A 19,154-nucleotide genomic window follows, 5' to 3' on the forward strand; every position below is an offset into this window, starting at 1 on the left:
AAAAAGAAACAGAATCGTAAAATATTTCTTGATATCATTTGTTAGTACATGTTCAAGATGTGATATCGATACCATAAACACTGGTAACTTTTTTTATAATAATAATTTTTGTAATTAATTCATTATTATGGAACAAAACTTATTTAATAAATATAATGAATATATTACATGGTTACGATGATTCACGCAGCCTAGATGACATAAATTACATAAAATTGGCACGGCACGAAATGTGTTAAGATGTGTTAATTTTTTCCGAGTGATTCTCCCACATATCTTCTATATATATATATATATATATATATATATATATATATATATATACATTTTTCCATTACTGGAAAAATCTGTTTTTTTTTAACTAAATTTTTTAACTAAATTTCTTGCATAGTTTATTTCTTCTTCACGTTGGAAAAAAAAAGGAAAAAAAAATGAACAGTTCAACTAAAAAAAATTAACAAGTCCATATACTGCATTAACTCGCATAATATATCAAGCGATCGTTTAATGCAAATAGTTTTTATAGATAATTTTTGATACGTATTAATTACTTTTATCATTTATAAAATGGTAAGAGAAACAGTGGCCTTTAACTAAAAAACGTTTACGTTACAAAATATCACCTCGTTTATCGAAGTTCGAGATTAACGAAAGGTTAATGAGCGAACGATATCAGGAGAATCATGTTACATGGCACGTGGCAAGATAAGTCTTTTAATTTATTTCGCGCGTAGAGAGTCGGGTCTCTAGAACAATAGAGAGAATTCCTCGCATGTCGTCGCGTCGAGCCGCGGTTGCGTCAGTCGCGTCGGTCACGCGGCACGAGCGGATTGTCGAGGCGTAATGAGATATTTGGCCACCTTAGTCAAAATCTTTTTGACCTTGTCCAGACGAAACGACGACATCGGCATCAATGTTCCGCTCGATCAGCGAAATCGGAGGAAACGCGCGTGTTCACTCCGATCCCGTGATTCGCGGTCTCTTCTTGGCGTTCCTCCGCTTGGAAATCCGAGCCTTCGACACAGACGCGTGTCACTGTTATATCATGCGTGCACGCACGCACGCACGCACACACACACACACACGCACACACACATGCGCACAGATTCGCATCTCCGCTTTAAAAAGGCCCGAGCACTCGAAATCTCGCGCGTGTGCGCGCGCGGCAACACGACGGCGACGAAACGCGATATCCATCCGTCATTTCTCTTTTCCGCGATGTTTCTCGATGACGTTTTATTGGTTTGATAATTTACATGGCGTACGGTAGACGCGGGACCAATTCGGGAGTGCCGGATGATTCATCAAGGCGGCGAGCCGCGACGTGTCTGAGGCCGGCGCGGCGTTCGTCTGCGGAAACGCGAATCTCCTGAAATCGAGATATAGGCCCGTATTTTGAATCCTCTCTTATCGATAAAAGATAGACTTCTAAAAGATAGGCTCATAACCAATCGGAAAGAATTTAAAAGCCATTTTTAAAAGCACTTTTATATAGAGTAGTTCCGTAAGTCGAGGTCGATCAGTTGAGAGATGAATGATCATTTGAGGATCCAAAAACAAGAAAATTGATATAAACGTAGGTCTAAAAATACATTGTTTTGAAGTTATTGCCATTTCTATGTGTAAAAATGGTGATAATTTGAAAATAATGCACTTCCAGATTTATAGAACATATACCAACTTTTTTTCTTGTTTTTGATTTTCTTGTTCTTTGTTTTCCTCAATCACCTGAGCGATTGACTTCCACTTTTGAAACATCCTGTATTCAGAATATGAGCTTTAGAGATCCTGATTCTTTAAACATGACGTTTCTCTTCGTTCATCTGTGAAAATCATGCGAAAATATCGTGAAATCATAAATCGAGCCTTCTCATCAGCCCGGAAGTTTCGGCTGCGAGTCGCTTTTAGAAATTCGAGACGTTAAAATAAACATCGGCTGCCCGTTTCTCTCAACACCACAATTTCTGAATACTGATCGTGTAACTTTTTCCCTAGGGAAAACGTGGAAACGTATCGAGTTCCATAATATCTTCTTGATTTTTTTTTCCATTATTTTCAATAGTAAAAACTTTCACTTTTAATGTTTTCATCCTAGAGGAAAAGTTACATGTTCGGTACTTGAAGCGAAGTTCCATTCCAAAATTATCAATAATACCTGAGGTCTAAGGTGACTTGAAATGTATATCTTCTGACCTGACCTTGTCGAACGATCGATTGAACTTTAATTTAATTTATTCTCGACGCCAGTAATCCTGGATGAGATTGACTTGAAAAAAATTCAAGTAAGATTCAATTGAAATATAAATGGGAAGATGACACATTCATCAAACCGACTTTTGTTCCTCCTTCTAGCCTCTTAGATCTTTTCTTCGTAGCTGCACCGTTATTTTATTTTAAATAGAAAAAAAAAAAATTATATATATGATTGGATAATATCAAAGAGAAAAAGAGAGAAGAAACAGAATGAACATTGAACTTGTTCATTTATATTTCGTTTGGCTCCGGCCTTTTTATCCCAGTTGCAGATACGCACAACGCGATTAAAAACAGAGATGCGTTCATCATATTACCGATTCAGCACGATCCTCGAGCACGTGGCATCCGCGACGCGGCTGGCGATACGCGGAAAAACTTTCGTGGAATCACGGCGGAAGGGCGCGATCAAGAGGCGGGAAGGGGGGGGGGGGAGGGAGAAGGAGTGGGAGCGAAAAGAAGGAGAAACGTCCGTCTAATCACTCTCGGGGACCGGCCGACCGATCGCGACGTCGGCGGTAAACTGAAGGAGCCGACCGGGAACGCGAAACCGGGGCCGAAAAGTTTCAAGCGCCGAGGGCGTAATACGCCAGGCGCCGACCGCACGCACGCACGGACGCACGCACGCACGCATGAAAATGCGTAAGTTAACGTGGAACTCCGAGCCCGAGCAGGGCGGGTCGGCCAATCGCGGTCGAGAATTTCGAAATGATAGATCATCATTTTCTCGGGGGAACTCTCGATTGGTCCGACGATGTCCACAAGTTCTAACGCTCGACGCTTTTTATGCGCATCTGTCGGTCTAACGCCTCGACAAAGAGAGAGAGAGAGAGAGAGGGGGGGGGAGAGAGAGAGAGAGAGAGAGAGAGGAATTAACGAAGAAGAAAAGAAATACAGCGAGAGGAGGATGCGCCGATAGGGGTGGGAGGAGGATGCGCCGATAGGGGTGGGAGGAGGATGCGCCGATAGGGGTGGGAGGAGGGGGAAGGGGGCATGGAAAGATAGAGGCGACGCGATAATGATAGACCGTGCGGCGGTGCGTGAATAGTCGCGGCGCGCCGCGACGCACGCGTGAATAATTTGGATTGTGTGTGGATGGCGAATTGTGATCGTTCTACGCCGTGAAAAACGACTCACGTCTCACGCCGCCAAAAATGTAGACGTGGGGAAAGGGAAGGTAGAGAGGCCTCCTCGCGCGGAGGAGATCTCAGAGCTCTCGAGAGATTGCGATCGCACCGAATCGCGCGTTTATTTCCAATGATTTTCGAAGGACTCAGATCAGATCTGATTCAGATTAGATCTGAAATTGATTCGAGTAGAGAAAAATTACGCGATACATGAAAAACGTGTAACGTAATGACGCAAAACTTTCCGAAACGCGCGGTCTTATCTGTGAGAATATCGGATAAGAAACGAATGTCACAGGAAATGCGATAAAATGAGCCGTTTAACATGAACCTGGCACTGTCGTTTTTATTTATACCTAGTTCAGGAATATATTAAAAATTAGAAAATTTCTGACACTTTTTTAAAATTTCCCCGCCTGACACGTGGACGTATCCAGGATTTTTTGTCAGAAAGGGGAGGGTTTATCAATTCTGTCAATAACAGATAAAATAGCAATTTTTATCCAAGAAAGCAATTTAATGAATTGCTTTTTGGATATTTTAAAGATTAGAATGTCTTTTCATTCCTGATTTTGAATGAGGAATATTAAGTTTTGTAAATCATAACTTTAACTTTCTTTTTTAAATTTCGAGGGAGGTTTGATCCCCTCATACCCTTTCTTGTATACGTCCATGCTGATATTTTCATTCCTCAGAAAAGTATCGGAAAGAATAGTTATATCTGTTGTCACCATTCATTATGTAACTTATGCACTATAATATATCGTTAAAAGTTAGCAGATTTTTAATATCGATTTTAAAATGCCGATCGAATAAAATATGTTTATTCGATACCTATAATAAAATCTTTCTATAAATAAGTTTTTAGCAAAAAATTATTTTGAATCAAAGTATTTCTTACAGATTTTTAGATGATGAAAACGATGCTGCAAGCTAAATTTTATCAGCCCAATTGAGATTTAATGTGCAAAATATGGCATTTTTATAGTATTTAAAATTTTTTGTGAATAAAATTAACATTGTTTTGAAATTCGAATCAAAAGTTATAAATATATTGTTCATTCTCTATAAGAAATATACAAAAATCTAGTTTTTGTAAACTGTTATTGTGTTATTAGTTTTGTTTTTTGCAGTTAATTTTAGAGAATATTCATAACCAAAAGTTTTTGTCACCTATTAAGAAAAATGCTAAAACTATATATTTAATTATTTAAAGTTAAGTATTTCTATAATTTTTATAAAAATTATGTTATTTTGTTTATTATTAACTTCTTTATAATCCACATTTATTTATCTATTTATTTCTATTCCAAACAATATAAATATAAGAAATGCGTTTTTTTATCTGTATAACTTTTTTGAGTACTTGTGCAATATAAATCATCTTTATCTCTCTTTCTTTTGCAAAAGTCAAAGATATACAACAGCATAAATGTGACATAATAAGTTTTATCAAATATGTTATCTCGAGTCATATAGTCTGCAGATAAGTTGTACATTTGATATCGCGATCAATAACAATATGACAAATGTGACCGAATTGAATTACATAATATTTACGTCGTTAATGAAATTTAATGAAAAGTATAACCGCAAATATCGTTTAAACGTTGCGATATAGAAAATAATAATAATTAATAAATTCTATGCACATATTAAATGATAAAATCCACCATTCATTATGCAACTTATACAGTCCACTCATGCGAATTCGTTTAATTCGAATTTTCAATATAAAATTTTAATGTCAATATAAAAAAGTATGAGTTCAAGTTTTTTTTATGAATGTCTTCATTTATAATTTTTATGAATGTCTTCATTTATATATTAAAAAATGTATCCTGTGTTTGCATTTCAAGTTAATGCAAAAAATTTCTTGTAGAAAGATCTGAGAAAGAAAATAGTATTCCATAATAATTTTTATTTGTATATATTCGGACACTTGTCTTGGTACTTTTCTTCCGTCCGAAAGCCAAGTGTCTCTTCTTAGAAATTATTCGGATCGGCGACTTTGATCTGAGCAGAACTTAATAGAAAGTAACGACAAATCTTTCGCAGCAATCTAACTCGTTACATTTTGTGTCCATTTTTATCTATCTAAATTAATTTTAATTTTGATTTAATTTTTTATTTTAATTTTGATTTTATTTACTCTGTCTTTTTTTTAATTCTTAATATTAGAAAAGAATGAAAAGAATAATTTAAATCAAATTAAAATTAATTTACATTGGTAAAAATAAATATTAAAAAGATCTAGTCGAGAGAATAAATAAAAATAAATAAAATAATGGATAAAAATGTGGCAGACGCGATTATAGATTCAAGAAATAAAAAAAAAAAAAGAATGATTTTTAGTGAGGCTTTTTAGTGAGACATCGCAGAGTTTTCTTTATATCGTTTATTTGCTTCAATAACGATATAATTTAAAAAATTGTCATTTTTTTAGTGCAAAAAAGAATCTTTGGAATTTTTATTATTAGTAGGATGACATGATTGACTTTTAAAACTCGCTTCTAATTTTGCATTAGTGTCAAAAAGAGTTGCTTTTAAGGATTCATTTTTCTAATTCTAGATAAGAATCCAATACATTGAATGAAAGACCAATGATACTTTTATTCCTTTATAATTAGTTATTACACTAAAATCGTATTTAAAAATAATATTATAAAATCTTAATCTGATTCAAAATACTCGAATCCATTTTCTGGAAAAATTTTTTTCTTTGTAACTAAAATTAAACATTAATGATCGCTGGTATTATATAATGCAAAGTACCAAGACCAACTAACGAGCAAATAATAAGTATTAGAAATAAATATAATTGACTTTATCAACACAAAGTATCAAATTTAACTGTCAACAACTTTCGAACTACACCAAATCTTCTTCAGCGGCAAAAAAAAAATGAAACGGTTTAACAAAAGATGATGACGTGATGCGATAAATTGGCAAATCGGAATCACGGAGGATTAACATGGACTTTGATAAAGGCCTTTTTTTTCTTTTTCAACGTTACATCGTTGGTCGTAGCAAATAAACGACAATAGCGGATGGAGAGACTACCGGTCGAGGATTTTCTATTCTTCCGAGTTCGGCCGCCTTGTCGCACTCATCTAAGCATGACCCAGCTGATCGACCCAGCCAGCTGACTGACCTACTGACTTACAAAAGACAGTACAGACGTTCGGAATTGTGCACGAGCGTACACATCGTGCGATACGATACGATCTTTCCATCCACGTACCACCGTCGCGCACGGCCGATCTCTCCAGCATGTTACGCGAGGAATTCGCAATTCTCGCCGCCACGAGAAACGTCACCCCGGCCCTAGCCGACGACTGGTCGTGACGTGTGTGCTATCGACGCCCGAGACCGATGATAACGCCGTGAAGCCGGCCGAGGTGACATGCGCCGGCGGACGTGAAACTTCTGCCTCGTGTTTCCCGCCGTGTTCCTCCCCCCTCTTCCTCCCCCTCCATCTCTCCCTCTTTTCGCTCTTGAATTTTCGATTCCTGGGGATCGAACCGTGCTGTTTTTCGACGTTCGGTATCGAGGATCACGCCTCGATCACGTTACGTAACGCGCTCGCGTCGCGCGAACGCGAGAGAGAGAAAGAGAGAGAGAGAGAGAGAGAGAGAGAGAGAGACGAAACACGTCGTAGTCGCTTTCTTTGTCGAGCGAGATTCGAAAAAAAAAAAGAGGCAATTCCCGCGGAAATCGAGAGGGAAGAGGAAAGGTTTGCTTTTCCGAAATGCTTCTGAACTTTTCACAGGATACACGTGAACGTTCAGAATCGAATGACAGCTCGAATGACGGTTTTTTAAAATTATCGCCATGTTTACACGTGGATTATACGTGGAGGGGTACTGTGAAGTTGTGAGGAACACGTGCCGAGAGTGTACGAGTGAAGAATTCACTTCGTCGAGTGATTTGGACAAAATTTGCAAAGCGCTGGAACTTCGGAATAGAGAAGTCTCGATTATTTTGCAATAAAGAAGTAATTCCAAGTTACGCGATACTGATTAGTCTACGATTAGCTTGTCAAGTGTGTGTGTGTGCTATTGTTAGCGTAAAATAGAATTTGATTCATTTTGCATGATATATAGGAGAAAAGATTACTGAAAGGAACTAATTAAATGTTGTTTTAAATAATTCTGCCGAATAAATAAGTCTATTAATCGTAATTTGAAATGAATTGCGATCTTAATGAAATCCCGATTGTTTATTTCTACAGATATCTATTAATTTTAATTAAGTTTCAAATTCATTTTTTTTCTAATTTTTAGAATTAAAAAGAAATAAAAAGCAAGCTTAAAGTTAATTTATTTCATTGATAGAAATAAACATTAAACCGGAAACAAGCGATCGTTAAATTGCTAAAAACAAAATTATTCTAATTATATATAATATAATCTATTATTCTTAATTTGAATTCCTGCACTTCTGAATATTAAGCAACATTGATAATTTTATCCATGTTGATAAAACAATATTAAACAACTGTTTAATCAATTTAGGCTCAATTGCATCAATGATATTTTGACTTTAAGCGAGACTTAAAATCTTAAATTTGTTACAACAAAGCAAACATTTTTATTTATTTTATTAAGATTAACGTAAATTAAAGCATTTTAGGCTTCGCGTTTGCTTTGATACAAATTTAAAATTTTAAGTCCCGCTTAAAGAAAAAAATAACATTAGTGCAACCAGGCCTTAAGGAGTTTTAATCAAAGTTTTTTAAATCTCCGTTTCCTGGTTATTTCTCCTATGTCCAATTGTAGATCTGTTATTTTATTTCGAGTGTAGAGAGAGGGACAAAGTGCAACTACCGAGAACAGATCTGCTGTGTTACACGCGTAATAATCCGATAACCGCAACGTTTGACAGAGCATGCCAGCAACGTCACGGTTTCTCCGGTTTCAATTTGACAGCTTAGACGATACGAAAAACAATTGAAAAATGTCGAGCATGGACTGGGAAGAGGTGAAGCGGCTGGCCGCCGATTTTCAGAAGGCACAGCTCAGCTCAACTTTGCAAAAGTGAGAGTCCTTTACTTCAATCTATTAACCTAATGTTACTCCTTTTTTTTTGCCATAGCAAAATAGCCTGATAAAACGATTGCAAATAATACGACAAATAACAGGCCTGCGAAATAAATTCTATCTCGATCACAATTCTCGTTACTCGAGTCGTATATCTTGCACATATTTTTGTGTCGCAGCGCTTCTGAATAAATTCGAACATATGGTACTGACGATAACATCAATTTATTTTTATTTAAATGTGGAGATATCGAGACCACTTTTGTTATATTAATTGTTACTCTATAAGAAATACAAATAATTTTATAATTATTGACGATCTAAAAACGTCTTATTTATTTATTTTTTTATATTAGATGTTTCATGTCACTTTTCTTTTTATTGATATTGAAATAAAAGTTTATTGAATAAAAGCTTTAAAAATTCAATTAATTTATTAATGAGATATGTTAGTTTTAATAAATTTTATTGTTTTTTTGCAATGGTCCAATGTAATTAAATGTACGTTGCAGGCTCTCAGAACGAAATTGTGTAGAGATTATAACAATGTTGGTCGAAAATAAGCTTCTGGATATTATATTTACCAACGATGGCAAAGAATATGTTACACCTCAGCATCTTGCAAAGGAAATCAAAGACGAATTGTATATTCACAGTGGGAAAGTTAGCTTAGTCGACCTGGCGCAAATTCTTAATGTTAATCTGTCACAAGTAACTAAAGTAGTAACAGAGATCGAGAAACATAATAAAGAATTGAAGGTGATATTGGGACAGCTCATCGATAAGAGTTATATCAACAAAATCGCGGAGGAGATAAATGACAATCTTGTACAGCATGGTTGTATTAATGTAGCCGAGTTAACGCTAACCTATAACCTACCGGCTGATTTTTTACAATCAGTTGTCGAAAAAGAACTTGGAAAGATAATACATGCTACCCAAGACTCTCAGGATCCTAAAGTTTTTTATACCGAAAGCTTCATTGCTAGAAATAAAGCAAAAATTAAAGGCGCTTTGTCCGCTGTCACAAAGCCTACTCCCTTATCTGCAATATTGGGGCAGTGCGGTGTGCCAGAAAGAATATTTTTTTGTGAGTGCAAAAATATAACCTGATACTATCAATAAGTTTTTAACATCCACATGAATGGATTGCTTTTTATATTATTACATTTATAACAATATAATTATATTTGTTGAAATAATATCTAATATTAGCTATCTCTATTCAATATCATATCTATTCTCATAATATTCAGACTTTCTACTTATTTCATTATTTGTACAGCGATCCTGGATAGTTTGCAAGAAGTAAAACAAGTGCCGGGAGTTGTAACCGGGAAACAGGGTGGAAATAGTATTTATATACCTACTATATACTCTAAAAGTCAAAACGAGTGGGTTGAAAACTTTTACAAGCAGAATGGATATTTAGGTAAAATATGTGATTTATAAGAATTTCTTAATAATTATGGTAATTATTCTGATAATTCATTCTTATTTCATAGAATACGATGGTCTTACTAGACTCGGGATATCAGATCCATTGGGTTTTATAAAACGTCACTTTCCAAACGAGAATATGGTCTTCCTGAAATCAGTAGCTGTGGGAACAGTAATAACCGATCAGGTCGATGCCAATATTGAAGAAGTCGTTGCAACCGGATCCTTTGTTGATCTGTATCCCCTTTTACCATCTGTATTTAGTGACGAAGACGCGGAAATTCTTCTCAAGTTAGCTATAAAAAAAACGAGGGCCAATGTGCATATATTTGCAAAGACAGTTGTGGTCTCGGAGGCATTTTTACAGACTTTAACTAAATCCCTTGAATCTACAGCGGAACAAAAGGCTCGAGACATGGTAGCTAGCGGGAAATGGATCCAATCTGTTGCAGAAAATAAATTGAAATCTAAATCTGTGGATTTGATTATCGAAGGTAAAACGAGCAAAAAGGAAGAACGGAGAAAAAAAGCAGCTATTGGTAAAGCGGGCGGTGGTAGTCAAGGCAGAGAAACTAAGACGAAGTCTACGAAGAAGAAGTACCTTCAGGGAAAGACGCAGGAGAATGATTCTGACGAAGATGAAATAAAACAAACAGCGGCCGGGAAAGGCGAGATTATATTGATATCCGTGGAAGACGTGAAAGTGGAAGTTATGAAAGACGAGAACGTATCCGTTATCGAAGAAATGGCGGACGAATTAGCGTATTATTTGCAACCAAGACTGAACAAGTCCGCATTATCGTTAGCGGAGCAATTGGCGCAGTCTAATAAGACTACGAATTTAAACGAGATCGGCGAACGGTTGAATGTTTTAATAACGAATATTCGAATATTTGACAAAGGCATCAAGCACTTGGACAAGGCGGATCAAGTTTCGCTAACCAAATATCTGCTCAAGTCCCTAGGCCTCGATTTTGTAACGAGTATATTCAAATTAGCTGCTCAACAGAATATGCTACAAGTGCCGGAAAATCTCACAACGGAAACGAGACAAAAACTGCTGCTAGAATTGCCAGCAGATGTTAAAGAATCATTGGCCACTACCCATAAAACGGTGATGGGAGATTCGGTGGAGGATTTTCTGAACAGCGTTGACGCAGCGATGGCAGCCTGTTGTCTGGTCCTGAAGAAATACGATAAAAAGAAAGAACGTCCGCAGGTACTAGCTCATAGAGAAGCTCTGTTGGAAGAGTTGAATGCTACGCAAGATCCCGCGTTGGCATTGCACTTGGTTACGAGTATACTTTTCACCGCTGTCACACAAAACGCTTTACACATGTCCGGTAGACACGTAACAACCGTGCTCGCATTTCTTCAAAAGCAATTGGAACCCAATACAATGTTGATTCTTTCTAAATACCATGGTATGTAGTTAAAGATGGAAAATTCGATAATTTATTTTTTGAAGAATATTCTCGAGATTTTGAGAATTCAAGAATATGAAAATTTAAAAGATATCTTTACTATTAGGGAATTTTGTTAACCGCATAATCTAAAAGTGCAGAACGTTTTCGATTGATATTTTCATTGATCTTGAAAAATAAATAAGTTTCTTAAATTTGTAACTAATAATCCTGGATAGTTTGAAGAAAAGTTTCCAATATCCAAACTTGCAGACTAACTACTAATAAATAATTCCTTTTTTATAAAATATAATTATCTAAAACAAATATTGCATTTTCTTTCAGATTTGGTACTTAATTTATTAAGTGCTTCTGATGAAGACGCAAAAATGGAGGCCTCCAGAGCCTTGGAAGAAGGATTGTCGAACATAAAAAATATCGCAAATGATTTCAAGACACACACACAACACGTGAAAATAGACAAGTCTTAAGAAATTTAAGAGACTACACAAACGACTGTATAATATAATGTAATATAGTCTAAATCCATTTTATGCAGATATTTGTTGTATAATACCAATTAACATGTTATATTTTATAAAAAAATATATAGGGTCTATATATATATATATATATATATATATATATATATATATAAATAATTATTGAAGAAATGTTTAATTACAACTTTATTATTATACATGTATGATAATTATGATGCTTTTACTCTAATATTTGATAAATATGTTTTCTTATTGCAAGAACTTTCCAACAGTTAGTTTTGAATAATAATTGCAATTTTCACTATTTTTACAATTCAAATAATAAATGTCAATGCAACTAGCTTAGAATGATGAACTTATCTATATATATGTACATATATATAATTTAGGAAATACTTGATTATTATTCTTGGATATATCTACAAATATTACAAGTGCAGCTTTTGTGAAAACTGATTACAAAGTTGCCAAGATTCGTGTCAATCCTACACATACTGTTACCACAGTTTGTCCGATACCCCATAATAATGCATATAAGGGTGGCATTTGGTAACTGGACGCTCTATATACAAAGGCAACCGCCGCCGAACTGACAACACCCGATGTCAGTGGCAACAGTACACCCATTATTATGATAACCAGTGGAAAGTATCTGCAGATATATATAACATCAATTGTGAATTGACCATGTCACAGATGAATTATCAGAACTCACTTACTTGCCATATTTGTGCTTGCGCAAAGTATCGAAACAATATGCACCAGCTATCGTGTGTATAAACATCGAGGAGAACAGGGCCCAGAGAAATATTTGATACCACATTTCTGAAAAAAGAAACAGGATCAAGAGAGATCAATAATTTTTACAAATCTAAAAATAAGAATGACTTTGACCAAATTCTAATTAACTTAATGGACAAGAAACTTGTCAAATAATATCTGCGATATTTTATTAACAAATGGAATTACAAATCTTTTAATATAAAAAGAAAAAAATAATTAAAAATCAGGAACAGTGAATAGAAATTCGAGTGAATTAATCATCAATTAGAAGTTGCATTAATTACCAATCTTGATCCAAGTCACTTGTAACACCTGATTATAATTAATTGTAAGTAATTGTAAGTAATTTGATCATTTACCTGCGAATGATGTTAGAGGTAACTTGCTGCCTGGATTCATGTTTTGCAATGTTATCTGTGGTCGCGACAAATGAAAGTCCGTTTGTGTGTCCATTTGAATATTAACAAGAGAGAGAGAGAGAGACTCGTCATACAACTGGCGAGTCTTTCATTGATTATTCGATTCTTCATGCGTCATTTTTTCACTACTTATAGATTATTCCTTTTGGATAAGTCCTCTTGGATAGGTCACACTATTATGCATTAATAAGAATCAGTTTTAAAAATCATGGATGCGATGTTAAATCAAGGCATCATTATTAAAACTAAAATATTACATACGAATTATTAATCGACTGTGGCTGCGATAGCAATAGAAAAAATGATGGAGATCATGACAGAAGTGTAAAACATAAACAAATATTTACTCTGGACTGCTCTTTAGGTTCGTCTTCTATTCCCGCATTAGATTGCATTAAAATTTTCATCTCGATTTCGTCAATCTCCAAATATATATCTATTTCATTTTAAGTATGTACAACGATTAATTTAGCTACAAAGATCATTTATTTTTGCGATTATGGATCTTGTACTTATATGATGGGATATTATGGGTCTTTTGTTTCTACACTAACCTTCTTATCTTGTTTTTGTCAAATTTTCACTTTATAAATATATATTTCATTGTAAGTACAATGAGTGTACACTAGTTCAGCTACAAAAAACAAATTTTACATTTTCTGCGCTTGAAATGAAATAAATATAAAAAATTTGTTTTCTATTCTTACATGAGGATTGCACTAGAACTGAATTCAACTGAACTAGTGCAAGTCAGAACTGACGGGCAGGGATGCCAGTCAGTGACGAAAACCAGTGGTGCGAACTTGTGCCCGAGTGATTTTCACCAGTGCGCTGGTGATTTTCCCTCTTACGCACACAGAGACGCTCCCTCTATCCGTGTGCCTACGCGCGCTCGACCAAAGGCCTGTTCTTTTTGGCTGAACTAGCTGCACTAGTTCACAGTTTATTTTTCTTTCTTAAGCCCTTTGTCCATGATGCTAAAAATCGATCCGAGATCTCGGACAGAGAAAAAAATTGATCAATTGTAGTGACTATTTCCGTCAATTGATCAATATGATTGATCAAGTTTTTCTTCATCGAAATCTCGCATCGTTTCTAGCATCGTGGACACAAGAAGGAGAGTCTCAATGACCACAACCACTCACAAGGGCCGGTGCCTAGAATTTTTCCACTGTTCAAGCGCTGTGAGTGGCTAGTGGTCGATCGGGACGTGGTCGGACACAAGACTTTACACGGGGCCGGGATTTTGTACATGTCCACCGACACTATCGATGTCGTGACTAACGACAGCCAATGGCAAGGACGATCTTGGAAAAAAGTATGGCTGTCATTGATTATCGTTAACAATATCGATAGTTGTCGGTAAGCGAATCCCTAGAAGAAGAAAGATAAACTGTGAACTAATGCAGCCAGTTCAACTGAAAAGAACAGACCTTAAGGTCGATGCGTCGAGCGAGAAGAGAACGTCGTCCCTTCTTCTCGCTCCGCTCGACTTTACTGCGATCGAGAATATTAAATGCTTTTTCGGTGAATCTGAATCACGGACGCAATTATAATTGATATATGAATATGATATATTTCCTAATATTGATATATTTCCTATTCTTAGGAAACATTATATGTAAAATAACTGAAAAAAGATGAATAAACATATAAAGTAAATTTTATATAGAGAATTAATTATTTATTTAATTTCGCAATTATTTTACATTACTCAGTAAACGTTTTTCATATAAAATATATATATATATATATTAAAAATCTTCTGTATGAAGATTATAATATTTTTATTTATATATAAAAATATTTGTCTTGTTTGAGTTTAATTTTCTTGTGTATGGATTTATTAAATATAGAAGGTATATATTTATAATTATAAAATTTATTATTATTTATTATTATTATTTATTATTAAAACGAAGCACTCAAGCGAATCATTTCAAGAAATGTATTTAGAAAATATATTTAGAAAAAAATATCTTCAATAATAGAAATATATAAACATGAATAAATTCTTATTTATTTAAGAAGAAAGATAATATACATAAAAGATGGGATTAGTATAGATTAATAAAGTATACATTAATTAAAGATGAGACATGAAACTAACGAAAAGACTACTAACTACGAAAAGTTTAAAAAAATAATCACGCGCAAGTATATATAACAATAGAAATTCGCCCAATGAGATTTACCGATAGATTTCACGCAAAAGCCCTGTAGGTACGTAAGTAAGAGGCTCAGTTTTATCAAATTCCAATATTTTTGATATATTATTTTCGAACAATTTAGCAAACATTTCCGAAGTAGCATGAATACAAAAGGGGGGTGCGAACAATGAATACTCCATTGCATATTCGACAATTCGTTCACGAGTTTTCTGCTAATATTCGAGAAGATTAGCAAGCTTCCTTTATGCTCGAAAATACATGATACATTTTAGACAAAAAAAATTATCTTTGTATATATCATTACTGAACCGTTTGCAGATACGAAACTGTGCAGCGAAGCTTAGATTCACATATGAGAATATCGCACATGGAAGTGTAAATCGCGATTCTCAGCATCAATTCATCTCTAAAGAATTCGCGATCCCTTTTTGCAGACGCATATCGCAAACGACGTGGAGCTGCTAAAACCTTCTCCGATCGACAATTCCGACAATATTTTTACGACAAAAGAGCCTGTTATATTAATATTTTATTTGTTAAAGATCGTCACGAACAGATAAAAGAACATACGTAAACTTAAATATATTAATATATTATATATATTAAATATATTTTATATATATATATATATATATTAAATATATTTTATATATATATATATTATATATATATATATATATATTATATATATTAAATGTCTGGGGTCGTCGCGATTTTACGTGCCCATATATTCCGTTAATAAAAAATTCATGATTTCGTCAATTAAATTATCATTAAGCACACGCGAATGTGAGTTAGGAAAATAATTAATATAAGTTTCTAAAGGTATGTTCATGTATAATTTGACATCGTCGAAAATTAGTAATATAAAATTAGTCGGAAGGAGACTCTGAATCAAATTCGATGAATTGCAGCGTTATACGCCTATCTATGCTGATCGCTACGCAAGTTTTATTATCTCCCACAATGTGTTCTCCACTTAAGAATGTCGTCTTCGGTGCAGATATGTTGAACTTAAGTATGTCTTTTGCGAAAAAAAATCTTCTAATATCCGGAAAATCGTAATATCGAGAGTTAAATCGTATAATATCAAAAAACAATGGTTCTCGCAGATGTACACCAGCACAAGAATTGTGTTTGTAATATTGATAATAATTGTTATTCTTTTTTATCTAAACGAACAATACCACTAATACTAACGGGTGAGCCAAGATGCCAAAGATAATCGTCTAATTTGTTGTCAATCTTCTATTTATAAAGAAAATCTCGTAAAACTCAATTCCTCATTAAGAGTCGTTAGCAAAAAACACGAATTTTTTTTCCTTCACTTACAATACCTGAAATACATATTTTTTATTATTAACATTGTTTATTTCAGAATTTATATGTCTACTAATAATTTAATAACGTCTCTTGACGTAGGGAAAATGTTGTGAAATTCAGACGTTCAGAGAAGATGCAGTACAAAGATGCAAAATTACATTCTCAAATGTGATATTTTAAACAATAAACACATCATTACGGTGTATTTACTTTATCAATATTTTAATTATTAAAGATAATATATTCATATATTTATAAAAAATATTGTATGTATTTTTAAAAACTACTTTTTTCAAAAGACTTGATATTTATTATAATTATAAATTATATCACAATATATATTATATTAAGTTAATTTAAATGTACTATTCAATTCCTACTCCAGCCCACTTTCCACACAAAGTAGTTTTCACGGCAACAAAATCACGACTTTCGAGTACGTTAATGAATTTATCGAGATAATCCATTGCGATGTCTGGTGGTAGCAAAATTAAAATGTAATCATCTGTACTATTCGTCATCTTCCCTTGTAAAAAATGTTCCTGCGCGAGTGCACAAATAAGATCTGCATTTTTATGCGATACATTTAATACTTTTAATAATCCCTGATTCATACGGGTGAGTTCCTGCAAAACAGATATATTAAGAAATCATTAAACTTTTAAGTAAACAACTGTGAGAAGCTATAAAAAACAGCTGAATAGGCAGAGTGTTGATGAAATTCATCGGATAACATTTACCGCTAATTCAGCGTAGTAACTCTCTGGAAAGGTATCTAATTCGACATTAACATTGTCCGTATCATTCTTCATCTTTTCAAATACATCAATAGACGTCCGAGATAAATTGTTGATGCTATCCAGAACAGATTTCAAGTCCGGACGATTCTCCAAATTTATTTCCCTATTTTTATCGATGTTCCCATTATCGATTGAATAGACCAGCAAGATCTTTATGTTCGGAAAATGTTGATACGTCTTCAACATTGCATTGTTCTCATATACCGTTATTCCACCTTTTATGGTTACGAAAATGTCTATCGGGCACATGGTATTGTTGTATATCTTCTCATCACAATAGCTGGCATAAATCGCGATCCTTAAAAGATCATCGGGAGGAAATTCGTAAGGAACAATCCCTTTTTGCAGCAATGACCAACGCCAAAAGCACGCCGTGAGACATACGACGAACGATGACGAACTGGCCAGACCGTAGCCAAATGGCAGTTCCGTTAATACTTTTACGATAAAGCTGGATGTTATATTAATATTTTGTTCGTAGGCGATAACAATGAGCAGAGAGAAAAACGCTTCTAAGCTTAATCGGTGTTGAAGATTGCTTGGATCATAATTGCCGCTGCATCCACTTAACATTTGGACGTAATTTTTAACTTGATTATAAATCTCAAATAGAGGACGTTGACGATTGAAATTCTTGTTAAAGAAGTATAAGAGGAGTAAATTTAATGGTATCTTTATCTGTAAATCAATGCTGGAGAAATTTAGTTGGATACTTTCCTTCGGGACGACTCTTGGAGGTAACGAAGCGAATGAGAGCCTAGTACGCATATTTAAGCTGGCTGCCACGCAAGTTAGATTAGATCCCTTTATGAAATCCCCGTATAACGACACTTTACCAGGTGCCGAAATGTTAAATCTGTACATATTTTTCGCAAAAAATATTCTAATATCTGAGAAACTGGCGTAATGTCGAGTGACCGGATGTGTGTCAAAATAAAAATATTGCTCGTAAAGATTTATTATTTTTTCGTGATACGTCAAATCAATATCATAAAAAAGTCCGATTACGGAAAAGATAACTTATCACCAATTCGTTAATGGTTAATAAAGAAGATTCAATAAGATTTAACATTCAATACTTCTTGGCCTCTCATTTTCTTGTCGTTAGCAAAATAATATTAATCTTCTTCATTTCTTTTACAAAAGCCTGCATCACACATTTTTAATTATTGTAATTTCGTAAAAAATCCAAATTTAATATTAATACAAAAATAAACAAGTAAGTAAGAAAAGAAATATAATAATAAAAAAATATTAAAACGCTGATTTATAATTAGAATGATATATAAATGCTACTTACATAAGATTAAAGAACTTTTTTCAAATTTAAAAGGATAATTTAATTTGTTACAGTTAAATAATTACAATTTATAAGAACAATTTATAAGTCAAATTAATCTTTCATTTCTGTTAACGTACGTGATACTGCGGACAGTACATTTCCAAAAACATTATTATAACAACGTGAAAAATAACAATTTTTTCACAACATCAATATAACTTATGATTTTAAAATGACATACACAAAACATATACAAATTTAAACATTAATGTAATTTTTGATATCGTATATAGCTCGTCTAATAAGCAGTAATGGTTAAATTAAATTTTGTTAATTATAATTTTAACACACATATACGTGAACACATAAGAGAAATTTATCAATTTTAACATTACCGTCAGTATATCCAGAAAAATTCAATTTAAATATACAAGAATTATCCGAAGATTAATTATTTTAAAATAAAGAAGCATTTTTCTGATCGTTTATTGGTCGAAAAATATAAAAACAATATGATATTCTTAAATGTGTATTAAATGAATATAAATGAAAAGTGAGACTTGTTAGCATAATATGATATATCTATTATGTGCATTAGATTTATTTAT

General features: G+C 33.8%; 4 protein-coding genes across 14 annotated transcripts in view; 1 reads left to right on the forward strand and 3 right to left on the reverse strand.

Moving 5' to 3' along the window:
- Positions 1-12,593, reverse strand: part of kar (monocarboxylate transporter 10-like protein kar) — a 27,857-nt gene extending 15,264 nt beyond the window's left edge. Inside the window, exon 1 of one of the 4 annotated variants that reach the window (XM_089081415.1) lies at positions 12,488-12,593. The gene's annotated coding sequence lies outside the window, so the exon portion shown is untranslated. Of the gene's footprint in view, positions 1-2,570; positions 2,777-6,443; positions 6,585-12,487 lie in introns of those variants that run through there. The other 3 variants (XM_089081414.1, XM_089081413.1, XM_089081416.1) reach the window with 3 other exon arrangements.
- Positions 8,325-11,892, forward strand: Ufl1 (UFM1 specific ligase 1). The gene is made up of 5 exons (XM_011646384.3): positions 8,325-8,419; positions 8,935-9,512; positions 9,708-9,854; positions 9,928-11,286; positions 11,611-11,892. The coding sequence occupies exons 1-5, from the start codon at positions 8,340-8,342 to the stop codon at positions 11,754-11,756; spliced, it is 2,310 nt and encodes a 769-aa protein (XP_011644686.2). The 5' UTR covers positions 8,325-8,339; the 3' UTR covers positions 11,757-11,892.
- LOC105431895 (transmembrane protein 170B) lies at positions 11,940-13,748 on the reverse strand. Of its 6 annotated transcripts, none has more exons than XM_089081419.1 (6): positions 13,678-13,748; positions 13,525-13,604; positions 13,232-13,442; positions 12,911-13,143; positions 12,488-12,593; positions 11,940-12,420 (listed from the first exon to the last, which is right to left on the reverse strand). In XM_089081419.1, exons 4-6 carry the CDS (start codon positions 13,002-13,004, stop codon positions 12,225-12,227), a joined length of 396 nt encoding a protein of 131 aa, XP_088937545.1. In that variant the 5' UTR covers positions 13,005-13,143; positions 13,232-13,442; positions 13,525-13,604; positions 13,678-13,748; the 3' UTR covers positions 11,940-12,224. The 6 variants fall into 6 exon arrangements, with proteins under 6 accessions (XP_088937545.1, XP_088937546.1, XP_088937548.1 ...); XM_089081420.1 differs by having other exon boundaries at positions 13,232-13,406; positions 13,678-13,737; XM_089081422.1 differs by having other exon boundaries at positions 13,318-13,406; positions 13,525-13,735.
- A 2,209-nt stretch (positions 13,749-15,957) lies between these two features.
- Positions 15,958-18,702, reverse strand: LOC105431894 (mevalonate kinase-like). 3 transcript variants are annotated; one of them, XR_016140470.1, is made up of 5 exons: positions 18,565-18,702; positions 17,205-18,411; positions 16,831-17,090; positions 16,342-16,478; positions 15,958-16,185 (listed from the first exon to the last, which is right to left on the reverse strand). XR_016140470.1 is itself a non-coding variant. In XM_089081984.1 (4 exons), the coding sequence occupies exons 2-4, from the start codon at positions 18,126-18,128 to the stop codon at positions 16,470-16,472; spliced, it is 1,179 nt and encodes a 392-aa protein (XP_088938110.1). In that variant the 5' UTR covers positions 18,129-18,411; positions 18,565-18,702; the 3' UTR covers positions 15,958-16,469. The 3 variants fall into 3 exon arrangements, 2 of the variants coding, with proteins under 2 accessions (XP_088938110.1, XP_011644683.2); XM_089081984.1 differs by having other exon boundaries at positions 15,958-16,478; positions 16,845-17,090; XM_011646381.2 differs by having other exon boundaries at positions 15,958-16,478.
- Between the last annotated feature and the right edge of the window lie 452 nt (positions 18,703-19,154).

Source organism: Pogonomyrmex barbatus, unplaced genomic scaffold (genome assembly GCF_055798465.1).
Source record: "Pogonomyrmex barbatus isolate J1 unplaced genomic scaffold, ASM5579846v1 scaffold5, whole genome shotgun sequence".
Lineage (NCBI taxonomy): Eukaryota > Metazoa > Arthropoda > Insecta > Hymenoptera > Formicidae > Pogonomyrmex > Pogonomyrmex barbatus.

Excerpts from the sequence above, each read along its gene's own strand:
- Ufl1 (XM_011646384.3), top strand. The coding sequence starts at position 8,340 with ATGTCGAGCATGGACTGGGAAGAGGTGAAGCGGCTGGCCGCCGATTTT. Across the intron at positions 9,513-9,707 it reads GCCAGAAAGAATATTTTTTT|CGATCCTGGATAGTTTGCAA; the intron begins GTGAGTGCAAAA and ends TTATTTGTACAG. Across the intron at positions 11,287-11,610 it reads GATTCTTTCTAAATACCATG|ATTTGGTACTTAATTTATTA; the intron begins GTATGTAGTTAA and ends ATTTTCTTTCAG.
- LOC105431895 (XM_089081419.1), bottom strand. The coding sequence starts at position 13,004 with ATGGACACACAAACGGACTTTCATTTGTCGCGACCACAGATAACATTG. Across the intron at positions 12,594-12,910 it reads ACCTCTAACATCATTCGCAG|AAATGTGGTATCAAATATTT; the intron begins GTAAATGATCAA and ends TTCTTTTTTCAG. Across the intron at positions 12,421-12,487 it reads CGCAAGCACAAATATGGCAA|ATACTTTCCACTGGTTATCA; the intron begins GTAAGTGAGTTC and ends ATATATCTGCAG.
- LOC105431894 (XM_011646381.2), bottom strand. The coding sequence starts at position 18,128 with ATGTACAGATTTAACATTTCGGCACCTGGTAAAGTGTCGTTATACGGG. Across the intron at positions 17,091-17,204 it reads GTTACTACGCTGAATTAGCG|GAACTCACCCGTATGAATCA; the intron begins GTAAATGTTATC and ends TCTGTTTTGCAG.